At 46.4% G+C, this 19,034-nt stretch overlaps 1 protein-coding gene across 1 annotated transcript; it reads left to right on the top strand.

Annotated features, from left to right (window-relative positions):
- The first annotated feature begins 573 nt into the window (after positions 1-573).
- Positions 574-18,816, top strand: E2F4 (E2F transcription factor 4). The gene is made up of 10 exons (XM_035120048.3): positions 574-812; positions 4,980-5,089; positions 6,140-6,301; positions 7,531-7,574; positions 8,379-8,440; positions 9,364-9,652; positions 12,973-13,164; positions 14,356-14,403; positions 15,578-15,622; positions 16,568-18,816. Exons 1-10 carry the CDS (start codon positions 684-686, stop codon positions 16,681-16,683), a joined length of 1,197 nt encoding a protein of 398 aa, XP_034975939.1. The 5' UTR covers positions 574-683; the 3' UTR covers positions 16,684-18,816.
- Positions 18,817-19,034: the final 218 nt, after the last annotated feature.

The raw sequence follows: 19,034 nt of genomic DNA on the forward strand, positions 1-19,034 counted from the left end.
AAGCTGAAGATCAGTATGGGGTGTTGTATGAATTTGGCTCCTGAAAATTAAGGATTAAATCGCTAAACACAAGTCCCTAATTGGATGTTTCTAGTCATGTGATTTCTTTCAGTTCTGCAAAAGATTTGATTTAAATTAAAAAAAAGTTTCTGCCCTGTAGCTGTAGTTTGCTATTTACATCTTGGCAGCCTACAAGTGGAACCCGCAACAAAATGTTGCATTATTGAGTGTGCACTGATTTAACCATTTGGCAACAGAAGTCCACCACTCATAAAGAGGAGATCATAACAAGCCCACCCGACAGGGTTATATTCTGCTCTTATGAACAAGAAGACAACTGGGGGGAGGGGGACGTTCATTTTCCGGACACCCCAGAGGCGCGACCCTTTGGAATCCTCAAGGCGCCACCAGTGTTTACACGCCACTGGCCAGCAGGGGTCGCTACAACGGCACGAGAGCGGAAACCGGTGGTAGTCGTGGTGGGCGGAGCCGAGCAGAAGGAGACGGGAGGGAGCGTGGCGGCGCTCCGCCCTCTCTCCCAAGATGGAGCTTTCCCTCCGCCTCCCTCCTCCCGTCATGCCCTGCGGCGGCCGGAAGCGGCAGAGGGGTCAGCGCGCGGGGGCCGTACCGGAGACCCGGGATCTGCACCGGCCTCGGCGGCGGAGGGCCTGAGGCGGACGTGGATGGCGGAGTCCGCGGCGCAGCCACCGGGGGGCCCCCCGAGCCGGCACGAGAAGAGCCTGGGGCTGCTCACGACCAAGTTCGTGTCTTTGCTGCAGGAGGCCAAGGACGGCGTGCTCGACCTCAAGCTGGTGAGGAGGAGGGGGAGCGGGGGAAACCGGGGTGGCCGGGTGTGGGTACTGCTTCCTCAACGTGGCTAGGGGTGGGCTATGGCTGGCCCCCACCAGGGCAAGGAGCGCTCCGGCCCCAGCAGAGCAAGGCTGGGAAGACTTAGGGCTTCTTGGATCTACAGTACTTTGTCCCCCCTCCCCCCTCCCCCCAAAAGCCCCCCCAAATTCACCAGGCAAAGCCAGCTGCAAACACACACACACACACAAACACACACATACACACACGAACGTGTCACTCAACTAGTAAGAACAAGGTGCCAGGATCTCGGATCTGTATTGAGTATTGAGATCACGGTATTGAGATCACAGCCCTTTCACGCTAAGGTTAGCTTTCTTCACTTCAACAACAGCCCAATTAGAGTGTTTTTTGTGTGTGTTGTGTTGCTGCCGTAAAAACAGTTCAGAAACCCTTACCGGTAGATCCCAATTGCTTTCTGCCCACCCGATGGTATAGACAAGGGAAAGGAGGCAGCGTGGAGTGGCGGTTGCAGGATTTGCCTCTTGGGGCCGGATCGGGCTCACGGAACGTAAGGATCGGGCCCTATTAGGTATCTGTTCCGACCAACTCCTTTTGTCTGGTGCTTTTTGTCTGTTGCTGTGTGTCCACATTTGGGGTATCTTGACTCCTTTCCATCTTCCCATGCTGGGTTGGGTGTGTGTGTGTGTTAGGAAAAACCCCAGTTAATAAATTCTGCATTGAATCAGGCTTTTCTCTCTCTTTCTGTCCTCAGACCAAATGAGCAAACTCTGGGGGCAAACTGCTTCCCCACCTGTTTGCTAGATCTTCCTCTGACCTCCCTCGGCTCATATCAAGGAAGCATGGCTGTTAAGGTGCAGCATCTGCCAAATGGGGAGATAATGCTGAGTGCATGAAGGGTGGGGGTGTTACACTGAGCTGGTTGCATATGTATAACTTAGTCACAGGTGTGACCAGTTTGTTGCCAGTGCAGAACTCCGGCAGTTGCAGGAGCTTCTGCTTTACAGCAACAGTAACTTCTGTGTGAAAGGGACTGCAGGTGTTCGCAATTTTCCCTGAAGTGCTTAACCTTAACTGAAATCTGCTTTTGGTTCCACTGCAATGCAGGCGGATGGGGAAACAGGCAGATGCCTCTGCAGTTCAAAACGGTTTAGGACCAAACATGGGAAATCTAGAGTAGAAAAAGTGGGCAGGAAGAAGCTTTTAATGCTATGAACCACAAACTTTTAAAAAACAAAAAAAGCATTAGTATAGTGTTACTGAATCCAGATGTGGCTTCTTGTGTGAACTAGGCCAGTCAGCTGCATGGCCATCTAAGGGCCTTTGGTTTAGAAGGGAACAGCAGTGGGAAGGAGCCCTGCTGGAGCCCTGTCTAAGGTGATTGATGATGGCTTTGACAGCATAGGTCTGTGTATCTTTGCACCAAAGCAAACCCCCCCTCTGTTCAGGTGGTGCTTACTCCTACGGAAGTGCAAGGAGGGTTGCAGCTTGAGACTTTTCATCAAGGCAGCTCTTGTATTTTGCTACCGTAACTCCAGAGGAGCAGACATAAGAAGCTGCCTTGTTCCCCCTAGCTCAATATTCTCTGAACTTTAAATTACTGGCAAAAGCTTGCCAGGGTTTAAGATCAGAGGGTTGTTTACAGTTTAGCTCCACTCAGAGTAGATCCATTGAAATTAATGGGCATTATTAATATAGGCCCATTAATTTCAGTGGGTCTACTCTGAGTAGAACTTGTGTACAATCCAGGGTCTTTCCTATCCGTACTTGGAGATGCTAAGGATTGAACCTGACTTCTTTTTCATGCAGAGTATGTTAGCAGCAGCATATGTCCATAGAGTCACTTTAAAGGCTTATTTACTGTGTTAGAAGCTTTTCTGGGTCGGAGTCTATTAGAAGTATGAAATAAGTAAATGGGTGGATATGCATACCCTGAATAAGGTGAAAACAATGTTTCTATGAAGTTGAGAAATGGAAGAGGTTGTGGTGTCATAATATGCATAACACAAGTGAAAACAGGCTCTGATCAACAAAGATCAGGTTCAAGAAGCATTCTTGTGACCCACTCTTAGCTAGAAGTTACTTGTGATGAATAGGCATAGCTAAATCGACAGTCTCAGTAAACACTGAAAGGGACAGTCACTTTTCCCAGGTGGTTTATTGAGGCCAAGTTCCCTAGTGTCAAGTATGGCAGTAAAATCTAATTTGGCAACTTCATGCCAGAGTCATCCTTTCCGACTTCTTGAAGTACAGCGGCTTTAAGGTCTGCTGCAGAATGTATGGGAAGATTTAGCTGGACCTGTAATCCAGATGGTTAAGCAAGATGGATACCCTGGGGAAGTTCACAAGGAAGGTGTAATTATATCTGCCTCTGGCTTATTACTGGCATGTACCAATCAATGGCTATTAGTCATGATGGATGTGTACTACCTCCATTATTGAAGAATTGTATCACTGAATACCAGTTGGTGGGGAACAGAGCGTTGCTGCACTCATGGCCTCCTTGCAGGCTTCCCATGACCATCTGGCTGGCTGCTGTGAGAACAGGGTGCTGGGCTAGGTGGGCTTTTGGTCTTGCCCACCGGGGTTGTTCTCATGTAGTAGTCATACTGTTCTTGTGAATGACAAAGTTGCCCTTACATTATATATCTAACAAACATGAACTGTGCTGCATGTTGCTGACCATAGCTCAGTGGTAGAGCACATGTTTTGTGTGCAGAAGGTTCAGAGTTCAATCGCTGGCATTTGAAGATTAAAATAAAATCTAACAGGCAGGTAATGTGAGCTGCTGCCAATGAGAGCAGACAATACCAGGTTACAATACACATAGCTTAAGCTGCTCTTACACAACTCACTTTGATCCATTTGTGGTCCCAGCATCGTGTGACTGAAAGACATCTGAATATTTTTATATCTGGGTGAAGTTATGAGTCCTCTTAATTTCTCTAGAACCTGCTTTCTAATAGTAAGCTCTCTAATCTACCTACCTTTTCACCTTTACCTTGAGAAAAGGGCTTCTTGGTATCTACAAAATCCTTGTAAACACACCAGGGAGAGGTTAAAGGTAGCTGTAGAGCAGGCATCCCTAAACTTTGGCCCTCCAGATGTTTTGGCCTACAACTCCCATGATCCCTAGCTAACAGGACCAGTGGTCGGGGAAGATGGGAATTGTAGTCCAAAACATCTGGAGGGCCAAAGTTTGGGGATGCCTGCTGTAGAGTGTTATGGCTCGAGAACAATATGACCATTGTTGCATTTTATGCAACAATGATATGGGGGATTTTTTATTCCCACCCCCTCTCTGTTGTATCTTACTGCTGGATATGCTTCCAGGCATCACCTGTTTATGCATGCTATACATTTGGGGAATCTGAGGATCCAGAAAAGACACAGAATACAGTCCAGCTGCCCTGCAGCGATACTGCCTAAACAGGATATAGAGAGAGTTTGGTTCTTTCACTTGGTACTGATAATCCACATCACTGTTCATGGATGTTCTGAACAATGGATATATAGACCCTTTAATGTAATAAATAGGAAATCATATTTTATATGTTACAGATTTTGGGTTTGCAATATTATTATCATGATGATGATATCCTGTTCTTCCTGCAAGACAATTTACATGTTTCCCTCTCCAGTCTCCCATTCACAATAACTTGGCTAGATAGGATTAGGCTGAGAGTCCAAGCAAGGCTTTATGGCTGAGTGCAGATTTGAGTTCCTCACCCAGTTCTCTAGCCACTACACCATGTTGTCTCTGTGTGTGGCAGAGAAAGCAATGCCGCACGCTTACGCTTTTCTGCCATAAAAAGTGGGATTTGTGCCCTCATCTGCCATGACATCAGGCAGTCTTTGGGGCCACATGGAAGAACTCCAGGATGGCAGATGGATTGCAACTTCTCATGCTGAACTTCTGTTTTGTTTATAAACTAACCCCCTGAAATGGAACATGTGGGAGGCAAAGAGATTTAATTGATGGTTCCTCTCCCAAACCCAAGACAGAAAAAACCTGAGTCCAGGCATGCTCCTATGTATAACTGGCAAAGTGGCTGGAGGTGGTTTTTTTGTTTTGACAGCTTCCTGCTATTCTCTGAGTGGCTTAGGCCTTCATGAACAGGGCATGATAATGTTTTGGGTTTCCTACACAGGCAGCAGATACCTTGGCAGTGCGGCAGAAGAGGCGCATTTATGACATCACAAATGTCCTTGAGGGCATAGGGCTGATTGAGAAGAAGTCCAAGAACAGCATACAGTGGAAGTAAGTGCCCGTTAATTGGGGCAAGGATTGGTGATCCTGAAACTAGGCTCTGTTATCAGTGATGCATGGGGGGCAGTTGCATTTGAGGAGTGTGGCACAGTCACAGCTTGCATTTGAGTGGTTGACTGTTCCCTGAGTGCAGCATTTAAGGCAGTTTTGAATAAGCTTCACCAATGGTCATGCTGTACTGTAGTTTGCTGAGTGGTCACAAATACTAGGGAAATAGCATTATGAAATTGAGTTGTAAGGGGAGTTGCAGGCACCCACAGCATTGGGATTTAGGTGCCTGCTTAAACTCATCTTTGCATTCGCTTTTCCTGAGCAGTGATCCAGTTATGTTTGATGTATTAAGCAGAAATACTAATTTGGGGTGTGTTTTATAATTGTCTTATGAATATAAATTTATGTTGTTTGCTGCCATGATATTTTCCCCCTTGATGTTGGCAGTATAGCATTTATAAGTTTAAACTTATAAAAAAATGTACCTTACCTAAAACCTAATGACATGATATACTTTTGGGGAGTAAAAACATGGCTGAAGTTTGGAGGAACTCTCTTCCAAGGGAACTGTGTTGGTGGGAGGAGATCTTTGAATATTTTATTTTTATTATTTATTGCATTTATAGCCTGCCTTTTTCTCCAAGGAGCTCAAGATGGTGCACAAGGTTTCTCTCCATTCTTCATTTAATCCCCACAACAACCTGTGAGATAGATTGGGCTGAGAGGGAGAGTGACTGGCCCCAGGTCATCCAGTGCTAGCTCCATGTCTGAGTGGAGATTTGAACTCTGGTCTCCCAGGTCCTAGTCCAACACACTAACCACTGCAGCATACTGGATAGAGACATAATACCTAAAGGGCTGTCAATTCCTCTCTGGAAGGTATGGGCTTGGAAACAATAGTTTGTGTTCAGCATGACTGAACAGTGCTGTGGGTTTGGGGAGGGATTTTGCGGTTGCGATGGCAGTGTCTCTGATAGCTCATGCCCTCTTGGGAAGCTCTGCAAGGTTGCCTCTCTCATTTTTCTTGCTTCCAATTCTCCTTCCCTCCAGAGGAGTAGGTCCTGGCTGCAACACCCGTGAAATTGCCCACAAGCTGATAGAGCTGAAGGCAGAGATTGAGGACCTGGAGCAGCGGGAACGGGAGCTGGAGCAGCAGAAGATGTGGGTGCAGCAAAGCATCAAAAATGTGACGGACGATGTACAAAACAGCCGATATCCTTTTGAGTGCACCATAGTCCTTTTTCCTCCTTCCCCTTCCCCCTTTCCCTTTGAGTTTCCAATGCTCATTCCAAGATGATCCTTCTAGGATGGCGGAAGGAAAACATTACTTTCCAGGGCTTGAAGCCACTGACACCAATCCTCTTTAATTTCAAATCACTTTAATTTCAAATCACTTGCCACTCTGTCCAGGATACAGAAATTTCAGTCTTCTTGCTGGGTCAGGTCCACAGCATTGGCCAATGAGACATCTATGGTGTGAGTGTGTGTGTGCATCTATCTGTCCCTGGATGAAATGCTAAGAATACCAAAACAGCACAAACAACTCAACTGCCTTATCCCAGATCTCTTTTTGAGAAAATGGAAAGAATTTCTCTCTCCACATCATTCATCCCTACTCCCCTGCCATCATTGTGTTGATGTCACTTTTCTTTCGTCTATCATATCCCTTTCTTGGGAGTGGTTTTTTTTGTTCTTTTTGCAGAAATACAGCTGCAAAAGCAACAGAATCTTTTTGGCTCCTTGAAACTTATTGTGTCATAAGCTTTCATGAAGTCCATTTCATGAAGTAGACTGTGGTCCTTAAATGCCCATGTGCCACAGTTCATTTGTTAAGTCTTTACTGTTAAGACTCTGCTAAGGCTCCACCTGCACTACACATTTAAAGTAGTTTCATACCCCTTCTAACAGTCATGGGGTTTCCAAAAGAATCTTGGAAGTGTATTTTGTAAAGGGTGCTGAGAATTATTAAGAGACCCCCCTTTGCCCCTACAGAGCTATAATTTCCAGAGTGGTTTAGCAGTCAGTCTCTTCCCCAGGACCTCTGAGAACTGTAGCTGTGTGAGGGGAATAGGGGTTTCCTTGCAGTTCTAAGCACCCTTAACAAACTACAGTTCCCAGGATCCTTTGGGGGAAAGCCATAACTATTCATTGTTGTATGAAACTGTTTTATAGTACAGGTGGGTGGGTGGAGCTTAAAAAGTGTTAACTTCTTAAGAAAATGTGTCAGATCTAAAATGTCCTCTGCTGCTGCTTTTGTAGAGATGCACCCAGTAGGTGGAGCACGTAGGACACATTCTGACCAGCGTGTTCTGCAGCACCGACTGATAACTACATCTATTGTTCACTTGTTTCTTGCAATTCCCCTAAACTTCTTAAAGTGTTCCTTTGTCCAATGATCTCGTTGTTTCTGGCAGCTGTTGTTCCCCCTTAACTTCAGGAACGTTAGCCTATGTGACTGACGAGGACCTCTGCAAATGCTTTCCAGGTGAGGATGTGGTGGTGTATCCTAGCTAGGTTCCCCTCCTTTTCCATGGCATGGTCCTCTCCAGTGTTATTAGGCTACAACTCTGATCATCTCTAATCATTGTCTATGCTGGTGGGTGGGGGAGCTCAGCAACATTGAGGACCCCCCTCCTTGCTCTAGGAACAAATGAACTGAGCTGGACAAGAGTTCCAGAGTTTAGATCCTGTTTTTCTTAAGAATCAGGCAAACCTTCCAATTCTTCACAGCTCTCACAAAGTGCAGTAGCCCTTGTCTGACTACCCAGGCTGGATTCCCTTCAAGTATACTCTGTTTTGCCATCTCCTTGCTTTAGTCACTTAGGTCTACTAGCATTAGCCAGATAAATATTGTGAATGAAATGGCCTTTTGCTCTGAAAAAATGCAAGCAGCCTTTAAAACGCACGCACGCACGCACACACAATATTTGCACTGCTCCTCTGTATCAAAGAACTGTACGCAAGTCTGGGAGATGTCCTTTTTTCCTGCCAATGTTACTGGCTGCGTTAAAGGTTTGCAGATCAGGTAAAGCATGGATGGGGAAGTGTTGTCCCTGCAGATGTGGCTGAACTATGACTCCCATCATCCCTGACCATTAGCCAACCTTGTGAGGCTGATGGGAGTTGGTCATCTAGCAACATCTGGAGAGCCACAGGTCTCCCATCTCTTGAGGGAAGAGGTGAAAAGGGGAGAAAGAGAAAGAGAGTGCACCTTGGCTTGCAACGGCCCGCTGCTCCATTCTGCACCTAGATCAGATTAGTAAATGCTGTGTTTGCTCTCTTGTTCCAGGTGACACACTGCTAGCCATCCGAGCCCCATCGGGTACTCAGTTAGAGGTTCCTGTCCCTGAGGTAGGTGGCACGTGGGCAACAAAGGAATGGTCCCTGGTTGCAAAGAGGCAATGGTGGAAGCCTTATATGAAGGATCGCTAGCCTTTGGCCCTCCTGGTGTTGTTGGGCTCTGTTGGTGCCACCACAGCTCATGTTTTGCCTGCAGGAGGTCCCTGGTTTAATCCTGAGCACTTCCAGTTAAAATGTGGTCAGTCAGGGAAAAACCTGTGGCTGAAACCTCAAGGAGCTGGTAGCCCTTGGAATAGTCAGCAGCATCTTGCATTGCAGGTTGATGCTGGCTGCAAGTTGTGAAGGAGCTTGCATTTCGCATTTTCCTGCGCAACAACATTCATCTGGCACAAAACATTTTGCCAGTGGAACAAGTATCCTGCTAATAATGTTGAGATTCTTGCGTTGCAGGGGTTTGAACTAGATTCCCCCTGGAATTCCTTCCACCTACAGTTCTATGATTCTAAGTAACTAACTTAACACTTCATTGGATACAGTCCTTTACACACATAGATGCATCACTGTACTGGCTTGGGTGCTTTAAAGGTAAAGGGAGCCCTGACCGTTAGGTCCAGTTGCGGGCGACTCTGGGGTTGCGGCGCTCATCTCGCTTTACTGGTCAAGGGAGCAAGCGTACAGCTTCCGGGTAATGTGGCCAGCATGACTAAGCCACTTCTGGCGAACCAGAGTGGCGCACAGAAACGCTGTGCTGGAGCGGTACCTATTATCTACTTGCACTTCGTGCTTTCGAACTGCTAGGTTGGCAGGAGCTGGGACCGAGCAACGGGAACTCACCCCGTCGTGGGGATTCGAACCGCCAACCTTCTGATCGGAAGCCCTAACACTACATCAGATACAGTCCTTTATACACATAGATGCATCACTGCACTGGCTTGGTTGCCTTACCTTGCAGTAATCTCTCTCCCTTTCTTTAGGGCTTGAATGGTCAGAAGAAATACCAGATCCACCTGAAAAGTACAAGCGGTCCAATTGATGTCCTACTTGTAAATAAAGACGCCTGGAGCTCTCCTCCAGTGGTACTACCTGTCCCTCCCCCGGAAGACCTCATTCAGTGTCAGCCGGTCACACTCCCTAAGGCACAGAGACCACCTGTTGCCCACTTCCAAGAAGCATCTCTTCCCAGTGGTACCCACCCTTCTGCACCTGTTCCCAACAGCACACAGGACCAGGTCTCTGCTGTGCAGAAAGCAGCCAGCGCCACAGGTGAGTTGCAGAGGAGCTTTCCCTTCTTGGTAACCTCTCTCGAATATGACACTGAAGTCGAGTCACTTGGCCTTGCTGTCTGGCTCTTCCAGATGAAACTTTGGAACCTGGCCTAGGCAAGATTAGGAAGCCTCCAATGTCACTGTCCCTTTTCAAACTGGACTGGGGAACCTGTAGCCCTCCAGATATTGGCAGGCTGCAACTCTCACCTTCCCTAACCATGGGCCACACTGGTTGGGGCTGATGGGAGCTGGAGTTCAGCAACATTTGGAGGGCCACAGGTTTCTCACACATGCTGTTAAACCTTCCTATTTCATTAAATCTTAAGGGAGAATTTAAATTTCCCAAGTCTTTTCCATTGTATGTGTAGCCTCCTTGTGATTTTATAATTGTTTGGCTTTTTGTTTATTTGCAAAGTACTTGGGTCTCAATCTGGAATAATATATTTACAGTGGACTGTACCACCTTTTCCTATCATGTTTAAAAATTATAGTTGTATATAAATTATCTTACATAATTTTCAGTACATACAATTATTGTAAGCCCATAACACATACGTTCTTTTTTTTAGTTCTGAAACAGCACATTCTTTCAGATATGTAGTTATTATATTTCTTATCCCAAATTTAGATGTGGAAAACAAATAACATCCATTCATTGTAATCATCACTCGCCTTAATGTATTTATTTCATTAAACACATTATTAAATAGGCCGGCATCAAAGTGGTATACACTGAGAATGAAACACAAGCTCAAAGAACAGTAAAATCAATTCAGCAAACTCAAACAATAAAACTATCCTAAAGGTAAAGCTACCCCTGACCGTTAGGTCCAGACGTGGACGACTGGGGTTGCGGCGCTCATCTTGCTCTATAGGCCGAGGGAGCCGGCGTTTGTCCGCAGACAGCTTCCGGGTCATGTGGCCAGCATGACTAAACCGCTTCTGGCGAACCAGAGCACCGCACAGAAACATCGTTTACCTTACTGCCAGAGCGGTACCTATTTATCTATTGCACTTTGATGTGCTTTCGAACTGCTAGGTGGGCAGGAGCAGGGACCGAGCAATGGGAGCTCATGCCGTCGTGGGCATTTGAACCGCTGACTTTCTGATCGGAAGCCCTAGACTCAGTGGTTTAGACCACAGCGCCACCCGCGTCCCAAAAACTATCCATACAGACTCTTAAAAACAACAGGACTATTTTATCAAATATATAATTGATCTTCCATAAACGACTGGCTTACACCTTGGGATAAGATTTACTTTTTAAAAAGCCCATATTCAGTAGGCGACTAAACATCCTCATGTTAGGTGCCTGGCTTGTAATTGATTCTGGAGAACTGGAGCTACAACACTTCTTAAATATTCGGAAACCCAATCAAGTATTGACAGCTGTTTTCTCTACTATTCCATTGTTGGGAGAGAGAAAACATCAGTCCTTCCCTCCACCACACTCCCAAGTTTCCCTTCTACACATCCTTCCTTCCTTAAATTTGATATTGTGTGTGTACTAACATACTCCCTGTATAAGGGATGGGGAATCTGTGGCCCTCCAAAAGAGAAGTTGTTGGACTCGGCCACAGCCAGCATGCCCGATAGTACTACAAAAACATCTGAAAGGCCACAGGTTCCCCGTATATGGCTTACATACCAGTTTAACAATCTGCCTGCTGCAAGTGCATCAGAAAAGGGCAGGCTTTTTCTCTGGCAGGTCTGCCTGAGACAAATATTTGCTTTGCCTTCTTTGTGTGTATGTGTGTGCTCTTTCTCTCTCTCTCGGATTAAAGTGCGGTCTACCACTCCTCACTCCTGGAATGCGTGTCAAATTGTTAAGGCAGTGGCTTGGTTTTTTTGTCTAAAATTCTAACCTCACACCTACCATTGATAACTGGTTGACTCTTTGGGAAAGCTGTATCTTCCCAGTTGTTAGGTTTTAATAAAAAGTATAGCTGTTTGTTTTTTAAAAGTTGCGTAATAGGTTGTTGTGGTAAGAGTTTACTTCTAAATAAAACATGGAACCAAGGAAATAATTCAAGTCCAGTGCCCCGTTAGGAACCCAGCATTTATTGTAGCAATAAGACAGAGCTCAACTTAAGTGGTTGTTCTATCTAGCTGAACCACCAGTTAAGAAGTCATCTGCCACGAAGAGAATTTTGTTGTTGTTGTTGTCGTTTAGTCGTGTCCAACTCTTCGTGACCCCATGCACCAGAGCACGCCAGGCACTCTTGTCCTCCACTGCCTCCCGCAGTTTGGTCAAACTCATGTTCGTAGCTTCGAGAACACTGTCCAACCATCTCATCCTCTGTCGTCCCCTTCTCCTAGTGCCCTCAGTCTTTCCCAGCATCAGGGTCTTTTCCAGGGAGTCTTCTCTTCTCATGAGGTGGCCAAAGTATTGGAGCCTCAGCGTCATGATCTGTCCTTCCAGTGAGCACTCAGGGCTGATTTCCTTCAGAATGGATAGGTTTGAGCAAGGGTTTTATACACACAGGACACAAATTAGTCATAAAACATCTAAATGTTCTTAAAACATAAACATCCTTCTACATACATCAGGAAAAGTTATAGGTCATGAGAAGCAAAACACACATGGCTCCACAATCAGCTTGTGGTGCCCCAAGAGTGCTCAGGCCATACGGTCTCAAATGTGGCATTTCTGTCACCGTTCCCCTGGCAAGCAGCCCTTCATCAGGTTGTTGACATTCCTTCCTTTATCTCACTTTCCTTGCTTCTCCTATCTCCCAGGAAGCTTCAAGGATTGCTGATTTTACACTCTGGTCCTAACTCATGATAGATTTAGAATAACATCCTGGAGAGCCATTTGTGCCACTTTCAGGGTCAGATAGAAAAGGAATGCCGCATGGGAGTCATAAAATGCAAGCACAAAGAATCATGTCTAATACATGCTAGCCAAAGGTTCGATACCATTAATATTGGAACATTTTTTAAATCTACACCCTGGGTCTCTAATTCTTACATCATTATGATACTGTTCATGTTGGCTAAGTTGCATCTGGCCTGTGGTGCATCTGTCTGGAGAACGGCGGATGGCATAACGGAAAGCTTTGGGATATATGAAAATTCATCCCCTTCATTTGGGAAGAGGCATGTTGGGGAGAAAAGTTCTAGTCTATGACCTATGAAGGCTAGTAACTTTTCTGTGACGTATTTATAAGGCTTGGGGGTGCAACACTGCACTGCTGTGAACATTGCAGTGTTGCTGCAATGCAACACTGTACTGCCCTGGAGTTTGCTGGATGAGTGTCATGTCCTATTCAGTGTGCAATCCATGAAATGTTGCAAAATTGTCTTACACCTTTGCAGATAGTGGCGTCTCAACGGCAGAATCGAGAAGCAGCGGGGAGCTGGACCAACTTGACCCCTCGACAGCTCCAGCCAGCCCACCTGCCGGGCTGGACACGCAGCCCCTCCAATCCTCAGCCTTGCTGGACAGCAGCTCCATCCTGCCCAGTCCTTCCACCTCCTTTGAGCCAATCAAGCCAGACCCCACAGAAAGTGAGAGTTCTTTGCTTGCTGCCTTTTGGGTTAGGGGTTCCTGTGTTCCCAAATAGGCATCACGCTGAGTCCCTCTTTTTCCAGCAATTGGAGCAGCTTTGTAATGGTTGCTAGGCCATACTATGGTTAAAAGTCTGTCGTGGAACAATGTTTGTGTGCCTGTTTTTTTAAAATTGAATAGCAAAGCATCTGCTTTGCCATGTGCAACAAGGGTGGAGAACTGGATGTGGCCAGCAGGCCAGATTGGCCTCACCACCTGTCACAGGCCACTTTTGCAAGGTGGGTGGAGCTCCTCACCTTTCAATCACCTGATGCCACAAGTCTCTATTTGGGGGCATGAAGTGCATATTAAAGAAAACCCCAACGTAATGCTATAGTGGAGAGGGCAATGAAATGGGAATTCTAGAATACCAGTAGGCAGGGTTGTGGATGGGGTATTTATGTCGTTTTTTGTACTCTTTTCATGTTCATGGCTTCCTACAAGGAATCCTAGGATCTTTAGTTGTGTGGGAATGAGTGTCCCCAGACGTTACTGGCTACTCTCAGAACTACAGTTCCCATGATTCTTTGAGGCCTGGTTCACAGACAAGGCTCAACTGTAGCTTTTTGGAGTGGTTACGAAGGGCAAATGGGAAGCATCAGCTTTCCGACTGAAGCAAACTTGCAGTTGCTGCAGCCAGCAAGGACAAACTGTGGCTGGTTTAAAATATTGTTTATTTAAACGAGCAAAGCTAAAGCCCAGCTTCTGATACTGGCTTGTACAAATAAAACCATAGCTTAAATTAACCATTGTTCCTGGGTTGGAAGTAACAATATACTCTGGATAGGTAAGATCTGGTGCATCTGACCCCCTCATTGTGGTATGTGTTGCAGGAGATCATGAGCCTGAGGCTTGAGCAGATGGATTGTGGCTTGAGCTAAAGGGAGCCCTTTAGCATTGCTTCCAAACTGAGTCCTCCTTAAGCCCACAGTGTAGATATGTCATCAAGTTTCACAACCATCTATAGCAGAACTGTCTAGCAACAGTGGGCTTCCGCCAAATATTATGGCAGCTGTCAGTGGTGGTGGTGGTGGTGGGGCTCTGATTGTGAACAGAGGCTACCAAATGGGGAGAGCACCCTGTATAGGTTACCACACTTTGGACGTTATTAGAGCAGCATGGAAACCAGAACCGTCTCTTCTGTTTTTCAGTACCGGAACTTCCCAAGGAGCTTTCGGAGATGTTTGATCCAACAAGAGGTGCGTTGCTTCAGCAGAACCATATCTGTTTCACTTTTCTGGGGCAACGTGAGGGAACCTGCTTGATCTCTCATTTTCTCCCATGTTTTCTGAGGCCCTTACCAAACAGTCATACCTCAGGTTACAGACGCTTCAGCTGCGTCTTTTGAGGTTGTGTCCCGCGCTGAACCCGGAAGTACCCGAATGGGTTACTTCTGGGTTTCGGTGCTTGTGCATGCGCAGAAGTGCTAAATCTCACTATGCGCAGAAGCGCCGAATTGCAACCCGCGCAGACGCGGCGCTGCGGGTTGTGAACGTGTCTCCCGAACGGATCACGTTCGCAACCAAAACGTCCACTGTACTCAGGTTAGGAGAAAGCAGATACAGTGGTACCTCGCTAGACGAATGCCTCACAAGACGAATTTTTCACAAGACGAATGCGTTTTGCGATTTCAATGGAGACTCGCAAGACAAAGTTTCCTATGGCGCGCTTCGCAAGATGAATTATTTTCGTCCCATAGGGTGCCTCGCAAGATGAATTTTTTAAAATTCGTCTTGCAAGGCACCCTATGGGAAACCGCACTTCAATGCGTTCCTATGGGAGCCGCTTCGCAAAACGAATTTTTCACTATACGAAGCGACTCACAGGACGAATTAAATTCATCTTGCGAGGCACCACTGTACCATGGCAGAGTGGCCCTCTACTGGATACATGTGAAATAACAGATAGCTCAGGGATATTCATGCTGTGGTGGTGACACTGCCCTTGCTGTGAAACTAGGGTGCCTGTGGCTATCGCTTTATCTTGTACTGTATTACTTGCTGCATTGCAAGCTGGCATCTGTTAATAAACAGTTCCTTTAGGCCTCATTGATCTGTTTGGGTCATCTGGAATGTAACACTTCTTTCTGGGTGTGCCAGCACTTACCCCAAGAATAATGGGGTATTCTTTGGGGGAAAGTCATGTGTTGACTGTATCATAAATACACAGTTGGGGGGGGGTGCAACTGACTGCTTCTGTTTACAGTTAACATCCAGGTAGTTAACATCCATCAAAGCCACAGCTGGCTTCTTTATCATGGGAGTGTATTCTAAACTGACATACCTGAGCCTTTGTTTGAAATGATACAGAATATTCTACTGTAGAATCCCAAAGCAGAAAATGTGGTTGTAATGCAACTTTTTTTCCACACAGAATGCATGAATTCTGAGCTGCTCGAAGAACTAATGTCATCTGATGGTAAGGATTAAGCCTTTTGCTATTTCCTAGTTTTGAGGTGTAGATGGGTTTGTATAAGGCTAGAAAGTGAGGGTATAGGAAACTGAGTTGGTCCAGTTGAACTGTAAGCAAATAGTAAAGCTCAGTTGAACTGTAGCCAGCTGAGTAGGCTAATACACACTGGTCTTGAACTAACAGGTGTGGGTCTTTATTTACAAGCAGGACATCAATTGATTACAACTCCCATCATCACTGGCCATCAGCCTTGCTTACTGGGGCTGATGGGAGTTGTAGCACAACAACATCTAGAAGGCCAAAGATTCTCCATATCTGGACTAACTGGTTAGGATCCACAAGCTAAGTGGTTAGGATCCACAAGAAGAGACCTAAAGTTGCACTTCTTATTTTTGTTTTAACTGTCCCCTCCACCCACTACAAAACATAAAGCATATGTTTATCTTTACTGCCCCCCCCAACATGTTGGTTCTGTAGCAGTTTAATCGCCATGGTTGTTCCTCCATCCCCCAAAATCTGGGGATTTGTAGATGGGTGAAGATACTAAGCACTTCCTGTTGTGGGTCCTTAATCCCACCCGTTGCTCTTCTTTCCCCACCCTGCAGCTACACTTCCTCAGAGAGAAGGAGTAAATGTGGCATTAGTATATCTGCAGTTTATTTGTGTGCCCTAAAAGAGGCACAGAAGAGCAAAGGAGCTTAGAGGTTCTAAAGTTAAAGCAGGGTCCCATGTTTCAAGGTTGGGTTTAATAGTGAGTCCTGAGGGTCAAGCTATAAGTTGACATGGGCAATCTCTTCCTTGGGTCTCCTAAGGTATTCTACTTTTGGTAAAGCATGCAGGGCGGGGAGGCATTTGGGTCGGGTGTTGCAGCATGTGGAAGGGGCCTTACCCTGATTTTCATTGCAAAAGGGCCAGGGACACAGCCTGACTGTACTCCTTTCCCTTCAACAGTATTTGCTCCTTTGCTCCGTCTCTCCCCGCCTCCTGGTGACCACGACTACATCTACAACCTGGATGAGAGCGAAGGGGTGTGCGACCTTTTCGATGTGCCTATCCTCAACCTCTGACTCCTGGCATATTGGATGGACTTTAGGATACGTGTTTTTTTAAAAAACAAACAAACCAGTCTTTGGAAAAACCTGGTGGTTTATTGGATTCCTTTTCTGCTATAGTGCTTGAGTGACACACTTGGCTGCTCTGGTCTTGACTGAAGATCAACAGGGATGGACTTGCGGACCAAGCAGCAGTAGCAAGAGCAGCAGCTCCCTTTCCTGGCTTCTTTTCTTCCTTTCCTGTGTTGCACAAGGCAGTCCCCTGGTTTCCCTCTTGCTCCATTTTTGGCTGTCCTTTCACTAGATTTGAGGCCTCCTTCCCAGCGGCCTGCGGTCAATTCTTCCTGAACAGCAGAAGAGCTTCCTTGGGTCTGCAAGCGTGGCTTGGCTTCCCTACACTCCTGGTGGCACTTTCTGGAAAGAGTAGGAGGGCTGAACAACAGGGGCAGGGAAGGTTCATGCCATCTTGTCTTTATAGCTTGTCTCTATGTATTCAGAGATGCTCATTTCCTTTTCTCTCTCTGGCAACTACACACTTTGACACAAGGAATGAGAGAGGGGGAAGGGACGCTTCGTCAACCCTGCCTTGGATTCATTTTATGTATGGAAGGTGCTCAGAAGCTTCTCCCCAGGTTTCAGCCGCTTCTGTTTCACTTTGAGAGAGCGACGATCACCCAGGTGTCTTGCAAGCCGAAACATGTCCAGTTCTCCTCCTTTAGCCGTGTAGAGGTGCCAGTTTTGCACAGTCACTTTTCCTCCAAAGAGTCAGAATGGAGAAACAAATTGCCCCCTCACCAACAGCCGAGTTGTTTAGGGATGGGGAAGCTTGGCTGGGATTGCCTGCAATGCAAGGCGCTGAGCTCGATAGTGAGAGCCCAAGAAGGAGGGGCTTGGATTGAGTGAAGGGGCCAAGTCTGGGTGATTTATTTCAATATCCTCAGTCAATGCTGAAGGTGGGTTTATTTTGAGTGCATCCGAACTACTCCACCATTCCCTTTCCAAATTGCTGGCTTCATTTGGATGCCAGTCCATGCAGCTTACCTTCTCTCCTGGAGTCTGTATGTGACACATCTTCTCTACCTTCCAACACTGAGTATTGCTCACCTCCCCCCCCCCCCCCGTGAGGATCTGGGTTGGTGAACCTCCTCCTATGACTCCTTTGCACTTCTCGATCTCTTTCCTGTAACTGCAGTGTTGCTCTCCAGTCTGCAGTTGTGCTTTTACCAGATGCCAGCCCCTAACTCGCGCTCCCTGGCCCCTAACCTTTGCACAGTTCTTGGCCGCAGGCACTGAATATGAAGGTGGTGCTGCCTTGCACCCTAACCTTAAAAACTGCTGCTTGGGTGAAGAGTTTGATTTCAGTGGGATTTAGACTTGCAGCCCTAAGCACACTCACCACTATGCCACCCATATTAAATCAGGGAATGTTTGTGTTGTCATGTGGTAGCTTTTGGCCAGTAAGAGCTAGTTTAAGCTGGCTGCCCTGTCCTTCCTAAGAGTGGCCACAAGGGTCTAAGTGGTGCAGCCAATAGTTCCCTCTGTATGGAATATACAGTCCTACAATTCCTTGGCACCCTTTCCAGAGTGGGAACTTGTTAATACGCTGCTTCCAGATGCTTAGTGTTTAGAGAAGCCTCTGGTGTCCTATTTAGCAGGGATGGGCAATGTGGTGTCCTCCAGATGTTGTACTCCAACTCCCATCAGGTCAGTGGTCAGGGAGCTTTGGGAGCTGTAGTCTAGCCACATCTGGAGGGCTACCCATGTGCTTAGGCACCTGTGAGGACACCTTCCTGGCCTGCATGTCTCTGTTTCCAGAGCGGTTCCTGCATTGCACAGATGCTCTAGGAAGCCCAGAGGGATGTCACATTTCTTCCTCCCCAATAGGCTGACGGGCTTCTCAGTGTCTTTGGGAGGGATCTGTTTAGCAGCTGAACCGTCACTTCCCTTTGCTACGAATTTCTTGCCTTCTCTTTAGATGACGTCCTGGAAAAGATACCTAAATGAAATATACAACGGGAAGGGGGGTGGAAATGAACTTTGATTCATATATAAAGATTATTTTTATACTTTTTGCAGCAAGAGACTTGCCTGTAATATTTGTACAGTTTTTGTTTTGTTTTTCGAGTGAATAAACAAAACCTTTCCAAAGCTGTCTCCTGTCAGCATGTTGGAACAAGCAATTTCATGTCCTCTGCAGCCTGGCTGATGCTGTGAGGCAATCATATTGCAAAGCAGAGTTTAAAGAGAGTCTAGTGCTCACTGGAAGGACAGATCGTGAAGATGAGTGAGGCTCCAATACTTTGGCCACCTCATGAGAAGAGAAGAATCCTTGGAAAAGACCTTGATGTTGGGAAAGATGGAGGGCA

The sequence above is a fragment of the Zootoca vivipara genome, chromosome 6 (assembly GCF_965207765.1).
Source record: "Zootoca vivipara chromosome 6, rZooViv2.hap1.1, whole genome shotgun sequence".
NCBI lineage: Eukaryota > Metazoa > Chordata > Lepidosauria > Squamata > Lacertidae > Zootoca > Zootoca vivipara.